The sequence below is a fragment of the Cryptomeria japonica genome, chromosome 4, assembly GCF_030272615.1.
Source record: "Cryptomeria japonica chromosome 4, Sugi_1.0, whole genome shotgun sequence".
NCBI classification, from domain to species: Eukaryota; Viridiplantae; Streptophyta; class Pinopsida; order Cupressales; family Cupressaceae; genus Cryptomeria; species Cryptomeria japonica.
In genome coordinates this window covers 162,997,544-163,018,471 of record NC_081408.1, presented here as the reverse complement: position 1 = coordinate 163,018,471, position 20,928 = coordinate 162,997,544, and the positions used below count along the sequence as shown (strand labels likewise).

Below are 20,928 nucleotides of genomic sequence, written 5' to 3'. Positions count from 1 at the left end.
ACAATTAGGCATTACAAATTGATTGCACTACTTAAATGAAGCCTACAAGAGCATAAGTAGATATTGAGATCAAAACAAGGGTTGACTTAGTAGGATGACAACTAGGGTTAAGGGCCCCTACAAGAGCATAAGTAGAGAATAGTTGTTCTCTCACTGTAGCTTGTCTCACTCAGAATAATTGCTCTCTCACTGTAGCTTGTCTCACTCAGAGATGATCACCAAAATTGTAAAACCTATGACCCACTAATAGATAGATTATATGTTATCTATTTGTTTTTACTCGTTAATATATGTTATCACTTGTTTCAATGGCACTGGTACATTTCCTTTTTCGAAGCAAACCTTGATATCTAGTCCAAACAATCCACACACAAATGGGTTTACCCTTACAATATGAATTTGAATACTTGACATCACAGCCATTTAAATTTAAATTTAACCACCAGCAATTGAAATTGACTATATCATATCAATATGTTTCCAAAGGGGACTAAGATCTATTTAAATTTGGTTGACATGTGGAGCTTGAACTATCATTTTAATTCCTATACCAAGAAATTTTACAAACACATTTAAAACAAATAATTTTAGTTTTAGAATAAATGCGTAACAGATTACACAGCTCCCCAATCCCGTTTAGGGTAACCAAACCTAGTTTTGGCCGGTCCCCTGGCGAATCAGATAATACAGAAATAAAGAGGATAGTTGGTAATCCTATTTTAACAAAAATAATGACAAAAAAAATACATCTTATGAATCCATTTTCTTCCGTATATCTGGTAACATATTTTTAATGCGCGCAAATATTTGGTCAAAAAAATCAACTACAATTCAAAAGCTAAAAATCACTCATTAAAATATTAACACAATCAAACCTTGATTTTATAAGACATTTTATTTGCGAAAACACAATCATTTAATTTAAAGGCATTGCCACACTCAAATGTTCTCATCATAAAAAGCATAATAAACTGGTATCCACAATACCGAGAAGAACCAAACATCCCCACGCACACAATCACGTGTATATTAGAATCAACGACTAAATATGTGTACATGTTATTGTAAATACAAAATTGAATCCAGTACTAATTCAGATGGCCGATAATAAATCATTGTTTCGATAGATAAAAAACGTGAAATATACAGCAAGGTTCATATTTCAAAAACCCAAAAACAGACATGATATTCAAAAGCAAACTGAGAAAAGGCCAAGCGAGTAAAACCGTTCAGCTTTTAGTTCAAAGCTTTCCCAAGTTTAGCAGGATATAAACAAAACCCTCGGCCGAAGAAAGTTTGACTGCTGAGAAGACATTTAGTGACAGGCAGAAAACAATTAACCGGACACGTGGGAAAGGAAAACTGACAGCTTTGTCTACTTTTACTCCAGGTCAATGCTCATAAAGCGTATAAGAAAAACTTGGGTAGAAAATCTGTACAGTGTATTCTCCTTTACTGTTTACACCAATATTTGCTTGTACAATGAATGGAGGTTCTGCCTTAAAGGACTACCACTTTGGAAGAACATATCTTCACAGTCATCTTGATTTACCTCAGCCAGAAGAGAGATTGATTCTTCAGATTGATTGTTTCCTTCAAAAACCATCTTTGACATAAGTTCCTTTCTCAAGGAAACTTGATGAATCAACTCTTCCTGTGTTTTTACAGCAACCAGGCGATACGCATATACCTTCTTTTTCTGACCAATTCTGTAAGCTCTACTAATTGCCTGTCTAGATATCGAATGGTTCCAAGGAATATCCAATATTACAACACGACTAGCAGCTGTGAGGCAAATGCCTTCTCCACATGCCTTGATGGAGGCCAACAGAACCTTTGAATCGGGACTATTGTTAAACTGTTCAATTATACTTCCCCTGACTTCTGCATGATTACCACCATCCAATCTCAAAATCTCTCGACTTTTGGTCCATTTCTTTTCTGCCACTATCATATTTTCTAACAGAGACAAAGGTGGAAGGTATTGACTAAAAACTACGAGTTTCTCCTTGGTCAATTCACAGAGGGACAGTAAGTCGAGTACAAACTTGGTTTTCACTCCATCATTTGGATCCTCTGCACGAGTACTTGTACACATACTTCCAATGTTTTTCCCATCTGATTCTAACCATCCTTCAATGCTCTCCCCATAAACCCCATAAAGTGAAGGATGTATGCATATTGCTCCAGACATGACATCTCTGCGCATTCGATTTACCACAAATCGTAGTTTATCAAGCGCTCCTTTTTGTTTCTCATTTAATTCGAGTTTGACAGTATAATCAACCAGTCCAGGCAAATCCTCCAGTATGTCTCCTTTATAGTAGTGTACAAATAGAGCAGTCAACTCTTGAAGAGCATGCAAAGCAGATATTTTCACCTCTTCAGAGCTTCTCGTTAGTGCATAATCAAGCACCTCGCAGAAGATTCTCCGCAGTGGATCTTGAGAATGTCTCTTGTGGAGCAGCTTTTGACACATCTCAGTTGCAGGAATACTTGTGATCAACCGTCTAAACATTGCTTGAAAGGAGTCCAGTTGTAGAATGTCAGGCCTTATAAGCTCCAAAAGATTAAAGAGCTCTTTGATATTGTTTTGGTAGAGTGTTCCAGACAATAAAATTCGTCTCCTGGTATGTATTTGGGTTAGTGCATTTAGTATGTTAGTGTCTTTATTTCGTGGGAAGTGACCCTCATCTAAAACCAGCAGTCCTGGACCCTCGAGAAGGATTTTTTGACAACATGCTGTCATTTCATTTTCTGCATTCTCACAAACTATGCTAGAGAACTGTGAATAACTCACAAGGAGAATGCTTTTTTTCTCTTTCCATTCTCGGAGTGTCTGAAGCTGCTTACATCTCAATGTTTCTGCCTTGGTGATATTCTCATATAAGTTGTGCACAGGGATCTCCTCCACTTGCCATTTTTTAAATTCAGTCATCCAAGAACACAAAATACTTTTGGGTGCAACAATTAATGGTCTCTCATCTGGGTACTTGGTCAGAAAGCTCTGAATAAAACTAATAACAAGGAACGTTTTCCCTGTACCAGGTGCATGTGCCAAAACACAGCCGCCAGGCTCTTCTGTTATAAGGTTCTTCTGTAGGAAATCAAATCCCTCAACCTGATGCAACTTCATGTGCTTCCTAAGATGGGGATGTAAAACCAGCTTCAATACAGGGCTTTTCTGCTCTGACTTATTTGAGTCAAAAGTCTGATTATGAATACTCAGAACAGTATCCAGGTCTCTATTAGGTACATTCCTGGAATGTTTTGTCCATTTACGAGCCTGCGCAAGTTCAACAGAATATTTAAGACACTCTTTTAACATATAGTACAATAACAACTAACCACCATTAAAAGTTATTAATTCTGCATCTACATTGGTGCTCACTCCAACAAAGTTACAGTTTATACAAAAAGCTCTTGAATAGAAAAATGTAATACCTTCAAGGTACTGGAAATAAGGACAGTGACGTCTAACAAAGCATCAAAAAGTTCATACATAGCATGAAAACCTAAAACAGACAAGGTTTAATGGTTTTTAGGTACTGAAAAACAGTGAGTGAAATGTTGCCAACATACAGGAAGTTACAGTAAAGTCTCAAACAGACAAGGTTTAATGGTTTGTAAGTACTTGAAAACGATAAAAGAAATGTCTGAAGAAGCACAAGTGTTCATCATTCATTGTAGTAAATCAACTATGCATTGCAGTTGTGGAATATGAGACAGCTTTCCGAAGACATTTCAAGTAATAATGTAGGGAGTGAACACAGTTTGTTTTCACAATTTCATTGAGGTATGAATGAGCTTACATTGAATTAGCTAAGATATGATGGAAACTTGGTCAATCCCTAGGAGTGAGACTTATTCTATATTGCTTTGGGAAAATGAGCAACAAGGAACCACAGGAAACCGATATAAAAGCTTTCTCAAATACTTCAAAAGTCATAACACGAATTTGAATGGATAGGGGCTAATAAGAGTCCGCATACGAAAGGCAAAAACACTACATACAGATGCTCTCAATAATCAAAGATCGATATAAAAAGAAGCAAGAATATTGAAGTTATGCAATAAAATGTTCTCTGAAGTGCTCTTTAAGATTAAAACAGAATTATTAATTCTATATATTAGAAGGTAATAATAATTAAGAAATCAAATGAATTTCTAAAAGATACTCCTCAAAATGGCAGTATACTATAAAAAAGAAAATGCCAATTAAAGGTTCATAAAAGCTACAGATAAGATCAACTGCTTGTGATGAGGGCTGTTTGGTTTGGACAGGATGGAGCTAAGGTTTTCTGTATTTTGATGAGGCTGTTTATTTCTGTGACCCTATCCCAGCCGGTAGGCCTTGGCAGAACAAGTTGGAAGGAAGTTCAGGGTTCGGGTGCACAGAAGCACAAAAGTTTCCCAATCCCTGAGCATTATACAAACAAAGGCAGGACCCAGTCAACCCTTTGCAGAACAATGAGACCAGAGTGTTGAGGATCACTTGCACACTGTTGTGTCTGGCCAAGCTACAAAAATCTGATCACATCCAGAAAATTAATTGTTGCCTCTGAAAGAGTGAAGCAAAGACTGCATGTTGTCATCAACCCTGAAATTATTTCTCAAGATATCACATACCTCTGTAGTCATGACCCCATCTGTAGATTCATGTATATATAAACAGAAATAGGTTTGTCGAAGAATGGACCAGTGAGATCTAGCAGCTGGACAGGGCCTCAATATCATACTTTTGGCTAACGGACACTTTCTAATTATTATCATTTGCATAGCTGATGGGAATAAAGCATTCAAAGGCAGATAATAATTTTACCATCAGGCAGGGTCGTTTGTGAAGCCAAGGAATGAAAGTTTTGACCCTTCATCTCCTGGTCTGAATTCCCCACTTTGGCCTCCAAATAGAATATTATCATGAAGATATTCTCAAAACTACCAGCTCTGCACTAGGGACTTCTATTGATCTTGTGATCTTATCCCTAAATTTGTGTTGAAACTTGATATGGATCTTAATGTGAAAAGGTGTCTCAACCTTGCATTCCTAATGTTTATTCTAATGCATTTTGTGTACTTGCTATTTCATCTTCTAGTGTTTTTTGTCTTCTTGTGGTAAGTCGATCTTCCACTTGGTGGCTTACTAGACTTTATCTTTTAGGCTTTTAGCTATGTTACCCTGCGTTCTGGGGACGGGGTAGAATGGGGACAAGGGGACACATTTTGGGGACGACAGGAAGGAGCAATTTTTATGAGGAAGACAGAGGATGGCTATTAAAAAAATAGGAAAAAATAAAAAAATATAGAAAATTTCAGGTATTCATATGATAGCATTCATAAGACAATCATCATATACATCATATACAAAATATTGGATTTCAATTGATATTTTCATTGTATTCATCACAATGACAAAACAGTAAAAACATGATATAAAAATTAAATCAAAATAGTTTTGTATCTATTCTCTTTTGTTCTTCCACTTTTGGTCATCCATGGACGTTAATGTGATTTCTTTCTTTCATTCATTCTAAAACTATAAGATAATTTTGTATCTATTTTCTTTTGTTCTTCCCCTTTTGGTCATCCGTGGACATTAATGTAACTTCTTTCTTTCGTTCATTCTAAAATTATAATGCACTTATTGGAGTTGAAAATCTGAAATTTACAGCCTGATGTCACTGTTGTAAACTCTGTTTACTGCTATATCTGATAAATTAAATACATGAACTAATAATAAAGATGACAATGCGTACAAGATACAGGAATAAAATGTCTTTAATCGCACAGAAAAAGAGCAGAGATGATCAACCCAGGATAAGAGTTGACCTGACAACATCAAACTACTTTCCTTCACAATATACAATATATTTAAAGGACCCGATGGTTGCCAAGATAAAGGCTTACAACTTCCCAACTTATATTGTAGACAATGACTTGTACTTTGCAAACACAAACTTAAACCGTCCTTGGAAAATCAAATGGGTGCAATGGGGGTCTGAAGGCAACGCCCCTAGCGTGGTCAAGGGGCAGTGCCACTTAAGACCTTCAGAACCGCATAAAACTCCATGTACAGATGATCTTCAAGAATTTTTAAGAGGCCAAAAGCAATGCTGATGAAAATAGAAAATAGCAATTTTAGAGTGTTTAACCAACATATGCAATATAGTAAAGTTTGATGTGTCGAAGAATTGTAATGTCCCAATTTTCAGGTAGAAATAATTAATTAATTAATTTTAAGTTGTCCAAATAAGTATACTTAAAGACAACTTAACCAATTATTTATGTTATAAAGGTTAAGTGACTATGTTGAAATATTTAATATTTTTAAAAGTCACTTTAGTAATTGTTAGCCGCATTATTGTATACGGGAATAACACTAGTTAATTAAGTCGTAATCGGGTTTGTTAGTTGGCAGCTGAGGGGTGGTAGTTGCAGTGCGACGGTTGGCACTCGCACCCCCTTGGTATCTTTATATACTTCAGAATGTAACTTGCAACACACGAATTATGAATGGAATAACATATCTGATACTCGTCTGATATCTATGGCATTATTCTGCATTACGTACTTTATGCTTTAACTATTCACCCGAGAGGGTAAACATTTGGCGCCGTTGCCTAGACGTACTCGGGAACGGAACACGCGGATGGCGTACGGACATGATGGGCCTACCCATTGGTGAAATAAACCCAGAGGCCGACGACGCGCATACAGAACTTTACACAAGAGAAGACACGGCAACGAGAGAATTTTCAATTCTGCTCCAGGTAGCCATCTAGACCTACGTCCGACGAGAGGCGGCGGAGGCGGAAATCCCACCAAGTGCCGTGTGGACAGCGCTGGAGGTTAGCCCGGTCGTAAACCGGTTGATGAACCACCTCCCCCGGTTGCTTGCACAGGCATCGCTGGCACAACAGGGTTGCCTGGAAGAGATTGCCCAAGAAGAGCGACACCAACAAATCCTTCAACACTACGAAGAAAACAGCCGACGGGAAACGGAACATGATGGCGCCAGGCCAGGAGAGAATTGAACCTTGAACTTTTTATTTTCAAATAAAAGTGTCATTGACACGAGTTGTACTGGAGTAAATGAATTAATAAAAGACATGTTTTGATTTATGTATTGTGGGTTAAAGAAATGTGCGACAATTAATGCCCAACCTATTGAATAAAGATAGAAATAAAAAAGCAGAAACGGACGAGTGGGAGGCCGCGCAGAGGACCTTGATTCTGGAGCAGCAAGTAGAACATAGACAGAGGCTGAGGCAACTTGCCGAAGGATGACCTGCCGAAGGGTGGCCCGAGGGGAACCAAGGAAGTGTCACGGAGGGTGCAGAAGCCGACGGAAATTTCTACGCGTCGCCAGAGCATCGTAGGACGCGGAGCCACGAAGAGTTTCTAGAAGAAACAAGGTTACGGCGAAATCTAGTCGAGGAGACTCGGGATCAATTTAGAAACTTATCCTTTACACCACGGAGTGAAGATCACCAACGGGAACCAGGAGTGGGTGCGGGTGAGAGCAAAGGAGAGGGCAACCGTACGGGTGTAGGTGCCACACACTAAAGGCAAAACACCGTACCTCCAGTCGCCCATGCAGGACACACCACAAGCGTCGGAGGAAGTAGCGCAGGGCCACAGACACAGGCACAGCCACCCCCAGGAAGACGACCCGAGATGGCGAGTAAACAAAAATTGCCAAAGTTCACAGGGGACGGCAAGGAAGACCCCTTACGGCACTGTCATACATGTGAAACCATTTGGTCCGCCAACGGAGTGACAAACCAGGATGACTGGGTACAACAGTTCCCAACCACGTTATGTGGAGTTGCCATAGATTGGTACTCCGATGTGGACAAGCAAAAAGTGGCCACGTGGACCAATCTACAGAAGGAATTCACGGAGGAGTTTCGGTTGCTCCGTGATGACAATGAAATTGTAACGGAGATATACAGTACCAAACAAGGTACCAAGGAGACAGTACGAGCATACAGCAGGAGGCTGAAGGAATTGCTGGGTAAAATGGAAAGCCAACCAGCAGAGGGATTGAAGAAACGATGGTTCGTTGAAGCATTGAAATCCACCCTACGAAAAAAGATGAAAATTGTACCCCCGACGTCATATGACGATGCCTATAATAGGGCGATGGACCTAGAGAGCGAATACAAAACATCAAAGAAGAAGAAAAGTAATAAATATTCATCTAACGATGATGAAGACTCTGACAGGGAAAGCAACCGCAGTGGCGAATCGAGTAAAAAGGTGCACGCTCTCCAAAAGGACATGGAACGAATGCTAAAAGAATTCAAAGCCATGAAGGGGAACACAAGTAAGACTGAAGAAAACGATGTGTGGTGTACCGACTGTAGGAGTGACGGACACACCAAGGGGTCCTGCCCCAAGAAGGCTTTCTGCGACATTTGTCAGATTGCGGGACATTTGACAAAGGAATGTCCCTACAATATGAAAACCAGAAGCCAACAAGTTCTCTTCACGCATGAAGAGTCGGTCGTCGGAACTTCGCAAACCGCCAACAATAGTGCATCATCTGGCGGATACCGGAACAACCGGCAAGGGGGGAAAACCAATAATAATAATAGGAGCCGGATCCAATATGATGCAAAGGGACGGCCAATGATCCAGTGTCGAGCCTGCAATCAATGGCGCCGCTTTGCCAGGGAATGCACCTCAAAAGAAACTCCACAAAAACTATGCACATGGTGTGGGCCTGGAGACCACGTCGACGGAACTTGCCCAAACTCAGGAGTGAACCTGCTCAACATTGACAGGACGAAGGAACGGGTATTGGCAATCACACAGTCACAGGCAAAGAAGGCCACATACTCGGACCCTCGCACAGAGAAGCAACGGGCGCTGGAGGCCAAGGCTGAAGTGGTGAAGGAAATGTTGGCACAAGAGAGCACCCAGGAAGCGGTAAGTACTTCCCGCTCTGAGGCGGAAGAAAATATCCTGAAGCAAATGCTGCAGATTGAAGTACCCGTGAAGATGAAGGACCTCCTGGAAACAATGTCGCAATTACGTACGGCACTCCTACGTACGGTGCAAGTAACTCCGCACAGTCAGGCAACCCAGAATACAGATGTTTCCGGCAGAACACCTACAGACCCATTGGTCCTGACACTATACAGTGGCCGGCACCCAGCGGTGGCAGAAATGGGAATACTTGGCACCATTTTGACTGACACTATTGTCGACAATGGGTCAGGAGTGAAAGTGATCCGGAAGAAACCTGGAAGCAGATTGGCAAGCCGACACTATGGCCGTCAACCTTCAACTTACTAGGAGCAGATCAACATGGTATCAAACCACTTGGAACGCTCATGGCGCAACAAGTGACCATCGGAACACAACCATTTGTCCTCAACTTCGTGGTGATTCCGCTCGCCAAGAAAGGATACGACGCCATTCTAGGCAGAGGGTGGTTGGTGGCAGCCAGAGTGAATCACAACTGGAAGCATAACATGTTGTCAATGGAGAAAGCCGAGAGAAAATTTATTATCGACCTGAAAACACAACTTATGAGCGAAGAACTCGCGTCAGAATCGGAATCAGACGGTGAGGGTGGAGTTGACGGAGGAAAGTACGGAAGGGAACCCAATGAGGAAGGTGTCCTGGGAATCCAAGGATGTTCCGAGGACGAGACCAATTCCCTTAATGGGCTCTTCCACTGGCAAATGGATGACTACGAGCTACTATATGGGTGCAACATGTTGCAGGTTGACGAGGAATCGGACGAGAACGAATTTCCGCCAGTGTACGGGGAATACACCGAAGGGGATGCCCCGGTCAACGAAGTACCAGCGCACAGGTTTGACATGACGAAACCAATCTGGTACGAAGAGTCCATAAAACCTACAAACCTCGGCATGGAAGCAGAGCCAAGGAACATCCTGGTTGGCGACGACTGGAATACAGCCCTGAAAGCCACCACGTTTAAAATATTCATGGAATACAAGGATGTATTCGCTTGGACGTATAAGGACCTCAAAGGGGTGCCGCCACAACTATGCGTACACCAAATTTCACTCGTACCTGGTGTCGTACCTGTACGGAAGAGGTCGTACAGAATGAATAAAAACGATGTGGCGAGAGTGAATGATGAAATTGAACGTATGCTCAAAGCCAAGATTATTTTTAAAGTGCAGACCAGCGAGTGGGTGTCGCCCATAGTGATCTCCCTTAAAAAGGAGGCAAACCAAATCCGAATCAGCGTGGATTTCAGATGCCTTAACGCAATCACCATAAAAGAACCGTTTCCAATACCATTTACGGATAGCATCTTGGAAGAAGTGGTCGGTCATGAAATTTATTCATTCATGGATGGATTTTCTGGGTATAACCAGATATCCATCGCCAAAGAAGACAAATTAAAAACCACCTTCACAGTGGAGGATGGCATGTACGCGTATAATCGAATGTCGTTTGGATTATGCAACGCACCAGCGACATTTCCACGGATAATCCTTCACATATTTGAAAAAATGTCAGTAGGGAACTTCAGGGCATTCCTTGACGACTGGTCCATCTACAGTAACCAAGATACACATCTGGCCGCACTTGGCGAATGCATGGAGAGACGCAGGCGAGCTCCCCTAGCACTCAACCCCAAAAAATGCAGATTCATGGTGCCTCAAGGGAAGCTATTAGGACACAGTGTGTGTAAGGCTGGACTCAAGACTGACCCAGACAAGATTCGAGTGATAGTGGAGATGGAGGCACCGACAGATGTCACGAGAGTCAAATCCTTCCTAGGACACATAGGGTATTACAGGCGATTTATCAAAAAATTTGCTCGAGTATCCTGCCCTTTGGACAAGCTGACAAGGAAAGGTGAACGGTATACATGGGGGTTGACTCAGGAAGAGGCCTTCCAAGAACCGAAGTCACGGTTGGTGGGTGCGCCAATCCTAACATATCCTGACTGGGACAGAGTTCCACGTACACGTTGACGCATCCAATTTTGCCATAGGGACCACACTAGCGCAGGTTGGCGACCACGGGCTAGATCACCCGGTCTACTTTGCAAGCAAACTCTTGTCGAAGGCAGAGAAAAATTATAGCACCACAGAAAGGGAAGCCCTCGGGATGGTGTACTCCGTCCAGAAATTTCGACATTACTTGCTAGCCACCCCGTTCATATTTTATGTGGACAACCAGGCGTTAATGTACCTGGTAAACAAGCCAATTATCCAAGGACGAATCAGCCGATGGCTGCTATTGCTGCAGGAATTTACATTTAACATTATCATAAGACCTGGGAAGCGCCATGTGATAGCTGACCAGCTATCGAGAATCGAGTCAGGAGAACCAGCCGAAGGAGTAAATGAAGATTTTCCAGACGCGCACTTATTTCGCATTGCGGTTCTCCCCGCATGGTACGCAAGCATGGGAGAATACTTGTCGACATCACGGTTTCCGAGGGAGATGCCACTAGGAGAAAGAAGGAAACTGGTACTGAGGAGCAGGGCATTCCAACTCATTAATTGCCTCTTGTATAAAATGGGACCCGACCAGATCCTACGGCGATGCGTCCCGGAAGAGGAAATTCAGGGCGTCCTAAGGGAAGCACATGAAGGGCCCGCAGGTGGACACATGGGGCCCGACACCACGGCGAGGAAAGTTTTGTTGGCAGGATTGTGGTGGCTGACACTACATAATGACACCAAAGAGTGGGTGACGAGCTATGATACATGCCAACGGACTGGACAACCATTAAAGACGGATTTATGCCCCTCAACCCATCAAATGCACAGGAATTGTTTGAGAGTGCGGATTGGATTTCATCAGACCATTAAAACCAAGTAGAGCCCGACGATGCAGATACATTGTAATGGCAACAGAATACTTGACCAAGTGGGTGGAGGCACAGGCCTTACCGGACAATTCGGCAGTCAATACAGCAAAATTCATCTATGAACACATCATTACGCGGTATGGGATTCCAATCCAACTGACGAGTGACAGAGGAGGACATTTTGTAAATCACATAATCAAATTGCTAACAACGGAGTTCAAAATTTTCCACTCCTCATCAAGCCCCTACTATCAGCGGGCGAACGGGCAGGCCGAGGCGACCAATAAAATAATCATGTCGGTGATTTATAAGTCTTGCGGAGTGGAGAAGGATGACTGGGAGGAGTGCCTACCGTCAGTGCTTTGGGCATACCGAACAACTTACAAGGTAACTACTCGACCGACTCCCTTCCAGATAATGTATGGACAAGAAGCCATGGTGCTAGTTGAATTCATGGTGCCGAGTCTCCGAATCGCCATCGATAATCGACCTGGCGACATGGAAAGCCTGAAAGAGAGACTGTACGCTTTGAACAAATTGGATGAACGAAGGATGATGGCTCAGTGGGCGACAGAAACAAGCCAGCAAAGACGGAAGGGTTGGCACGACAAGCATCTTCGGCGAATGAAGTTTACTCCTCGACAGTTGGTGTTGAAGTTCAATGGAAGGAACGAAATGAAACCTGGGAAATTCAAAGTGCGATAGCTAGGGCCCTTCAAGGTACGCGAGGTCAATACCAACGGGGCAATTAAGTTGTGGACACTGGATAGGGAAGAGATACCAGACGCTGTCAACGGGTCGAAATTAAAAGTTTACCATGAACGGAGGGAGCTTGGACCATCCAGTCAGATGCTTGATAGACTAAATCTAAGAAATAAAATAAAAAATAAAAAATAAAAAACCGTACGCTAACCGTACCGTACGGAATTAAAAATTTAAAAAAACAAAGAAAAAAGAAAGTGGGCCCACCGTACGGTGGAACCACCGTGCGGTGGCACCACCGTGCCGTGGGGCCATCAACGGTGGATGCCACCATGCGGAGGTCACCTGCACACCGCCAAACCATGAATAAAACCCTCGCCGCACAGCATAAAACAAAAATGCAGCCCACACACGCCCGCAGCCTACACAAGCCCACACATGCCGCACAACGCCATTGGAGTCGTAGGGGCGTGTTGCAGCAGACCAGCCGCCCATATTCTATTGGTCACACTTGGACGTCTTGGCACATGGCACAGAGGCACGTTTGGGCACAAAAAGAAAGAAGGTCGCCATGTCCGATACGGAGTCCGACACAGAAGAGTCTGAGGCTGACGATGCAAAAAGTGGCAGGGAGGAATCCGCAGACACCTCCAAGGTAAGCGGAGGAAGCTTCCGACTGACACGCAGAAGAGGCGACCAGTTGCCTAAAGAGGGGGTAGTGGAGTTAGCAAGTACAGTAGGGTCTACTTTAGCATCACAGGTGCAGGTTCACTTTACACTAGCCCGCTTACTGGAGACTTGTCAGTTGGCAGTGCCGCGGACCTTCGGGACGGTGAGTGTAGTCACCACGGTACCAGTTCCTAGCTTCGGGCAGCCTCGAGTGACGATAGCCATGACACCACCACGGGTGGAGACCTTGGCGAGTGCAGAGAATTCCATGGTGCACGATGTGCCAGAGGCTTCCATGGTGCACAATGTGCCGGATGTGATAGGACAGGATGTGCTAGGGTTGCCCGGATATATGCATGAGGCAATGACGGCAACAGGCACTCTTCATGATGACCTCACTAACTGGTTGAGCCGTTACCAGATGGCACCCGTGGCACCGGGAGAGGCCACTCTATCCCCAGGGACGACCATGTATTCCTTGGATGTCATTGATCTCGAGGAAGCGAGTTCCCCGAGCAGTAGGGTAGTTCAGAGGGTTGCCTCACCCCCTGCGGTGGTAGTAACCAGTTCGTACAAAGCAGAGGGGGTGCCTGTGGGAAGTCAGCACGGTGCAAAGTTGGAGTAGTTTATTAACGAGATGACTCTAGGAGCACAGCGGCTTGTGTCATCTGCCACGCTCCAGGCCAATGCGACCATGGTTGAGCGGATGGAGGGGTTGTTGACCTTTGCCCGCACCGGATGCCGAGCTGAGTTTGAGAGGTGTTTTGAGTGTGTCGGGTGGCCGGACACGGAGAGCCTGGCGATGCTGGAGGCTTGGTGAGAGAGGTAGAGCATGCCTTCCGTGAAGGTTATCTGGAGCTTTGAAGGTCACAACAGACGGCAACCACAGTTGAGGCTTTGAGGGTGGCAGCAATAATAGCTCGGGAGGAGCTGGCTACCAGGTTTCGAGAGCTAGAGGCTACCATGGCACAGAACCAGACAGCGATGGACACTTTGGTAGCAGAGAAGTCTGCCTTGCTGATACAGTTGGCAGAGGAGAGGGCCTCGAGGGAGCTGTTGGTGACTCGGTCAATGCACAAGAAAGTGTGGACAAGAAGGATAAGGAGGTGCTCGAGGCAGCCTATATGGTAAAGACTGTTATGGAGCAGCAGATGGTCGCGGAACGGGATCTCAAGAGGAGGACGGAGCAGGTGTATGAGCTCCGTGGGCGCTTGGCGTCCACTGCTACACCACCACCGGCGCCTTCTTCATCAGGGACGCCTTCTGCACTTCCTTAGTTTTTTGGGGGGTTTTTGCGAGCTCCATGTATTCTCCATTTTGTTGTAAGTCGCCTGGAGACGACTTTTCTTTTCGGGGGGGATGATGTTAGCCGCATTATTGTATACGGGAATAAGACTAGTTAATTAGGTCGTAATCGAGTTTGTTAGTTGGCCGTCGAGGGGTGGTAGTTGCGGTGCGATGGTTGGCACTCGCACCCCCTTGGTATCTTTATATACTTCAGAATGTAACTTGCAACACACGAATTATGAATGGAATAACATATCTGATACTTGTCTAATATCTATGGCATTATTCTGCATTACGTACTTTATGCTTTAAGTATTCACCCGAAAGGGTAAACAGTAATTCATTATCTTTTGGAAGTTTCTTGGAGAGGTTATAAAAAGAAGGTTAAAGGTTCATTTGGGGATACAGAAGAAAGCAGAAGATTGAGAATTCTATTTACTTCGCTGAGATTTTTCAGAGGTTTGTGCTTGATACCCAAACTTAGCCGACAAGACATAAACCCCAAAGGTTTCAGACATTTGACAATGGAAACCCTTGGATTTTCTCAAGAGTTACACGGAAACCCAATTCCTTTTTCTAGGAAGATTAATTTCAAGATTCGCAGATTGGATTTCATTGGTGAAATTTATGAAATCTTTTTCGAAGGCAAATTTCAGAGGTATTTGGCTTTATCTTCAGAATAGAGTTTTTTTGTCTTTCTCGCTGGGAAATATAGTTAAAATATTATTGGCATTCGGATTTAAGTTCTGGTGTAAGCATGGCATAAATCGAGGGATTGAAGGCACAGAAGAACACATTAGTGGCGTTGTTTATCAATGTCATTGGTGTCTTGGTCACGACTGTATGTTGCAGCAAATCGCAGCCATGGAGATTCATGAAAGTCGAAGGTAAGAAGTATTGTTCGGGAGGTGCTTGCTTGCTAGGCCGACTCTAAGACTCTAAAAATAATATTGCCCCATTTTGAGTCGCTTGGTCTTAAAGAATATTAAGTAGCATAGTTTGGGAGGTATAAGGGAAAGGGACAAAACCATCACAGCAAATAAAGACAACATAGAAAAAAGATGTGGGCTTTGGTGTTGGATGATTTACTACTAAACGAATTGCATTTAAAGAAGAGTCGTGGTTTAAAAAAAGTCAAAGATTTGTTGAAACGCTGGAAACAAGACAAAAAGAAAATTAAACAAAGAAATCACAAGCTTTGAAGGAGTCAAATCATCTAATGTTATTGAGCCACCTCAATACTCATTCGTTCGAGTCTTTAAAGACTGTTTACAATTGAGCGCATGTTTGTGGCATGACAAATAGCTGTCGGGAGTTGCCAAAGGAGAAGATTCATAGACTACAGAGCCCAAAATCATGCTGCTACTTAACCATGACAAGGCGTTGTAAGAAATTAACAAGAATCATGGCAAAGGTAAAATATAGGTTCTATCGATTAGAGCACTTGGTATGAATTGGAATCATTCCATTGAACATATCATTCCAATTGCAGGGCATCAATTCTATTAATTATAAGAGGTTCAAACCTTTTAATAAGGTGCTCTCTCTTTGGAAGGCAAGCTGCATTTCAGCCGAAATCGAGTAACAATATGGACCAAACCCGACAACCACAAAACTGCTACGGATTTGGAAAGATTTTCGCACAAAGGGCAGTTGCTGGAAATCTGTAGATGGCAAGGTGTGAAAGCCAAAAGTTCAAATAAGGGCCAAGATGGGAGATCAAGTAAGTATCAAAACAAACCAAAATTGTTGCATTACCCTTCAGATTGATAACTCAGAATGGCAAGATGTTGTTAGAATGTATCAAGAAAAAGCTTTTTTTATGAAATGGGCTGGAGAATGGCCGGCTTTTTCTAGAGTCGGACAATAGTGTGATGAACAATGGGGCAAGAACTTTGTGCTCAAACCCCTTCCAAATGGATTCTACATGGTGATTTGTGTAAATGCTAGAGAAAAGCAACGGATACTTCACAATGGGCCATTTCTAATCGAAGGTATGGGTTTCACTCTCTTCATAAAAGATTGGATGCCCAATTTTGACCCGATTAATGCATCCATTGAAAAGATTCTGGTATGGGTTCAACTGTATAATATCCCACATGAATATTGGGATTTGGAAACTCCAAAAAATCATTGGAAACAACCTTGGTAGATTTGTAACGACAGATGAGGCTTTGGAAAGCAAAGATTGCAGTATGCATGCAAGGATTTGTATTATGTGCAAACTCCATCCACCACTCCCTAAAGCTATCAAGATTAGAATGACAGAAGGCTTTTGATGGCAACAAATAGAAGTGGAAGAAATAGTTGAAAATTGTAAATCATGCAAAGAAGTTGGACATTTGACTGAGGGATGTGTGGAAAACAAAGAAGTAAAGGTCCTAGAAAAATATCTTCTCACCAACAAGCTTATTGATCTCAACAAAGTTCCAGAAACCGATCCTGATATTCTTGTCCACACGACTAACGAAAAGGGTGAATCCTTTAGTGGTGGTTTGGCAATGATACCTACAAATGAAGATGTAGCCCCAGAACAAAGTGCACCCCACAATTGTGAAAATGTTGAGGAGACAAGCATAGAAAATCTTCAAGAAAATCAAGTCCATGTAGAGAATCCTGATGATGAGAAGGAAGAGCCTATTGGTAATTTGGTTTTGACTTACGACATGTCCCATAAGGGAAGGTTGTGGAGATTATGACATTAGAGAACCAAGGAAGAAATGGTCAACTTTCAATAGATCAAGAAGGGGAGGTTTTGAATCTGTAAATGTAAATAGACTGTTATTGCTTTCTGAGCAATCCGAATTTTGAGACAACTAGTTTAAAGTTTTAGCGTGGGATATAAGGAATGTAAAATCGATTTTATTAGTCTTATCGATTTGCCTCTACAGATGAAAAGCAAATGATTATATTTACTACCGATCACAATATATTGTTTTCTCTTATCGAATATGTTATCAATGGAGAGGGTAGCGCATATATATCTTTTGTTTCATTGGATCGTGCCTCCACAGGGGGTCATGATCCTATGTGGAACCACATGGTTCCACATAGGGTCGTGACCCCTGTGTGGAGCCACGATCCTTCTACACCGGCGATCATTTCCTTTAATAAACTCCACGATGCATTAACTATAGCATAGCAATTAAATTTAGTTAACACTAACTAAATTTAATCTTAAATAAATCGCAAATGATAGACTTAGTTTCTGTGCACTGATAAAACTAAGGAGATGGGTTTATTTTGCTGAGAGTTACGACTGAGACTATAATTAACACTCCCTCTTAGTCTTAGGAGTATAGACCTACAACTTAATTTAGCTTACCACTAATCTCATGAGAATTACATCACCTAGGTGTGAAGTATCATCGTGTGATAATTAGGATATACTCACTTTGATATCCAATTTTAAGTATCACCTTGTGATACTAAGGATATACTCACTTTGATATACTCACTTTGATATCCAATTTTAAGTATCACCTTGTGATACTAAGGATATACTCACTTTGATATCCCTGTTTTAAGTATCAGCATGTGATACTAAGGATATACTCACTTTGATATCCCTGTTATAGTATGTGCACTAACATTAATCCGCTTACATAATGTCTACTATAACTTATCATATTACTGATATTCAAATTGTTTGATTTTCAGTTTATATGATCTTTCAAACATTTATAAGATCGTCACCTTACAATGTTAAAATACGAGTGTTCATTAACTAAAGAATCGTCATCCTTTAGGAGTGAACACAAGGAAAGGTTACCTACTTCATATACTCAAATATATGACCAAGAAGTTTACATAAATTTTAGACATCAATTACATTTTAACCATACCAAGATACCTCCTGAAGTGATCAATTTTCACTCTTGCTAGGGGTTTGGTGAGAATGTCAGCTGTCTGATCTCCTGTATTGACATATTCCAGTCTCATTGCCTTTCTCTCTGTCATGTCTCTTACATAGTGATATGTGATCTCAATGTGCTTGGATCTATCATGAAAAACTGGATTCACTGAAAGTTTAATGCAGCTCTGATTGTCACAATGAATGATAGTAGGCTTCAGACTTTCACCAAACAGTCCTACTATCAATTTCCTCAACCATGCGGCTTCCTTAGCTGCCATGGATGCAGCTATATATTCAGCCTCTATGAAGCTCTGAGCTATGGAAGATTGTTTTCTGCAGATCCAAGATACCATAGCTGACCCTAAGCTGAAACAGCATCTTGAAGTGCTCTTCTTGTCTATCACACTTCCAGCCTAGTCTGAATCAGAGTATCCATGTAGGTTCAATGCAATGTGTTCATAATACAATCCATAGTCCAAGGTACCTTGTAGATATCTTAATATATGCTTTACTGCAACCAAATGTATTTCTTTGGGTTCAACCATGTGTTGGTTGAGTGCATTTACTGCATAACATATATCAGGTCTGGTATTGACTAGGTACATTAATGATCCAATAATCTGTTTGTATAATGTTGGATCTGCAAATTTGGAATCTGCTATAGCTTCTTTTAGTTTATATAGGTTTGTTTCCATAGGAGATGACATTGGCTTACAATACATCATTCCAAATATCTTCAGAATGTCAATGGTGTATTTACCTTGATTTAGATAAATACCCTTTGGTTTTTGCCATACTTCTAATCCAAGGAAATAATGGAGTAGACCTAAATCCTTCATCTCAAACTCTGAAGCTAGTTCATGTTTGCATTTTGCAATGAGATGATCTTCGCCTGTAATTAATAAGTCATCTACATATAATATGAGTATCAACATTTCACCTTTGATTATTTTGAAATATAGATTTGGATCAGCAATGTTTTTAGAGAAACCTATCTCTAATAAGTAACTGTCAATTCTTTCGTACCATGCTCTGGGAGCTTGTTTTAATCCATACAGTGTTTTCTCTAACTTGCATACATGTGTTTTAGCATTATTTACCTCAAATCCCTCAGGTTGCTCTAGATATACTTCTTCTTCAATTGTTCCATTCAAAAATGCAGTTTTTACATCCATTTGATGAACTTTCCATCCTTTAGATGCTGCTATAGCCAGGATTGTTCTGACAGAAGTGTATCGTGCAACAGGTGCAAATGTTTCTTCATAGTCAATTCCTTCCTTCTGAGAGAAGCCTCGAGCAACAAATCTTGCCTTATGTTTTTCTATACTGCCATCAACAGCATGCTTAATTTTAAAGAGCCATTTAGAAGATACAACTAATTTTCCTTTGGGTCTAGGCACAATTTTCGACACATCATTCTTTAAGATAGATTGATATTCCTCTATCATGGCATCCTTCCATACTTGTTGTTTAAGAGCCTCCCTGGCACTTGAAGGTTCAGCATTTACGAGATCTGTCATTAGAGTAACATAGCTAGAAAACTTTGAAGGTCTTTTGCTTTCTCTAACTGTTCCTCTAGGTGCTGCAAAGGATTCTGCTTCATGTATTGTTTTAGTGGCCCATAGTGGTCTCTTCCTAGGATTCTCTGTTGTAGTGTTCTCAAGTTCCAAGGTGTTATCCTCACGATGCTCCCTTTGAGTTTCAGAAAGAGAATCTTCTTCCAAATTAATGGAATTAGTTGGGATTTCAGGTGTGATGGAACTCTGTAATGTCCCCACTTTGAAATAAAATTTAATAATAAATGATAATAATAAAATTAAAATATTTAAACAATATAATTAAATATGATTAATTAAAAATTAATTAAGTTAATGAAAAGTCAAAAGACGTGAAAGGAAAAGTTGCGACTCCCTCAACAATGAGATATAAAAGGGAGAAGAGAACCTCACATGAGAGGGGGGATAATTTGGAAATGAGAAGTGCAGATCTAATTTAAATAATAAGTGCAGATCTGATTATGAGAGGTTGTGTCCCTTTCAAAGGGCAGAAATAATGAAGGGTTGCACTCTATCAAAGGGAATGATGAAAGGGTGTGTCTCTTGCCAAAGGGCATACATGATGAAGAGGTGTGACCTCTCCCACACATTGAGAGATATAAAGGAAAGGAATCAAAAGCACCTAGTAAGAGCACCATGGATCAGATCAGATCGGAATTGTTATTAAGTTACAGGCAGTAACATCCTTATTCTTGGTGGTATGCATGGGGATGCGTTTAATAAGTATCCTTATTATATGAAGCCCAATAATGTTCTTATGCAGAATTAATAGTAATACTAATATGGACTGCAATATGGATGATAGTCATACTTAATTTCATATACGTATTCATAATACATAAGAAATATATATACTTATAGTCTAAATCATGTTATTACTTTCCGTATTTAAGATGGTGGGATTGAGATGTTCCAAAGAGGGGTAGTCTAAATCCAAGCAATAGGTTAAGTCCCAAGATAGGGTGGGGATCAACGACCAATAAGCCTTGAGGGTATAGACTCAAGATAGGTAAGGGCTTGGATCTCTAAACTTTGACGGAACC

The 20,928-nt window shown here is 41.6% G+C and overlaps 1 protein-coding gene across 8 annotated transcripts in view; it reads right to left on the bottom strand.

Moving 5' to 3' along the window:
- Nucleotides 1–993: 993 nt before the first annotated feature.
- The window catches only part of LOC131068546 (protein CHROMATIN REMODELING 35), a 162,158-nt gene continuing 142,223 nt past the window's right edge, over nucleotides 994–20,928 (bottom strand). For all 8 annotated transcript variants that reach the window (XM_058003750.2, XM_058003748.2, XM_058003744.2 and 5 more), the window contains one exon: nucleotides 994–3,286. In XM_058003750.2, coding sequence (XP_057859733.2) covers nucleotides 1,460–3,286 — 1,827 coding nt within the window. In that variant the 3' untranslated portion in view covers nucleotides 994–1,459. The remainder of the gene's footprint in view (nucleotides 3,287–20,928) is intronic.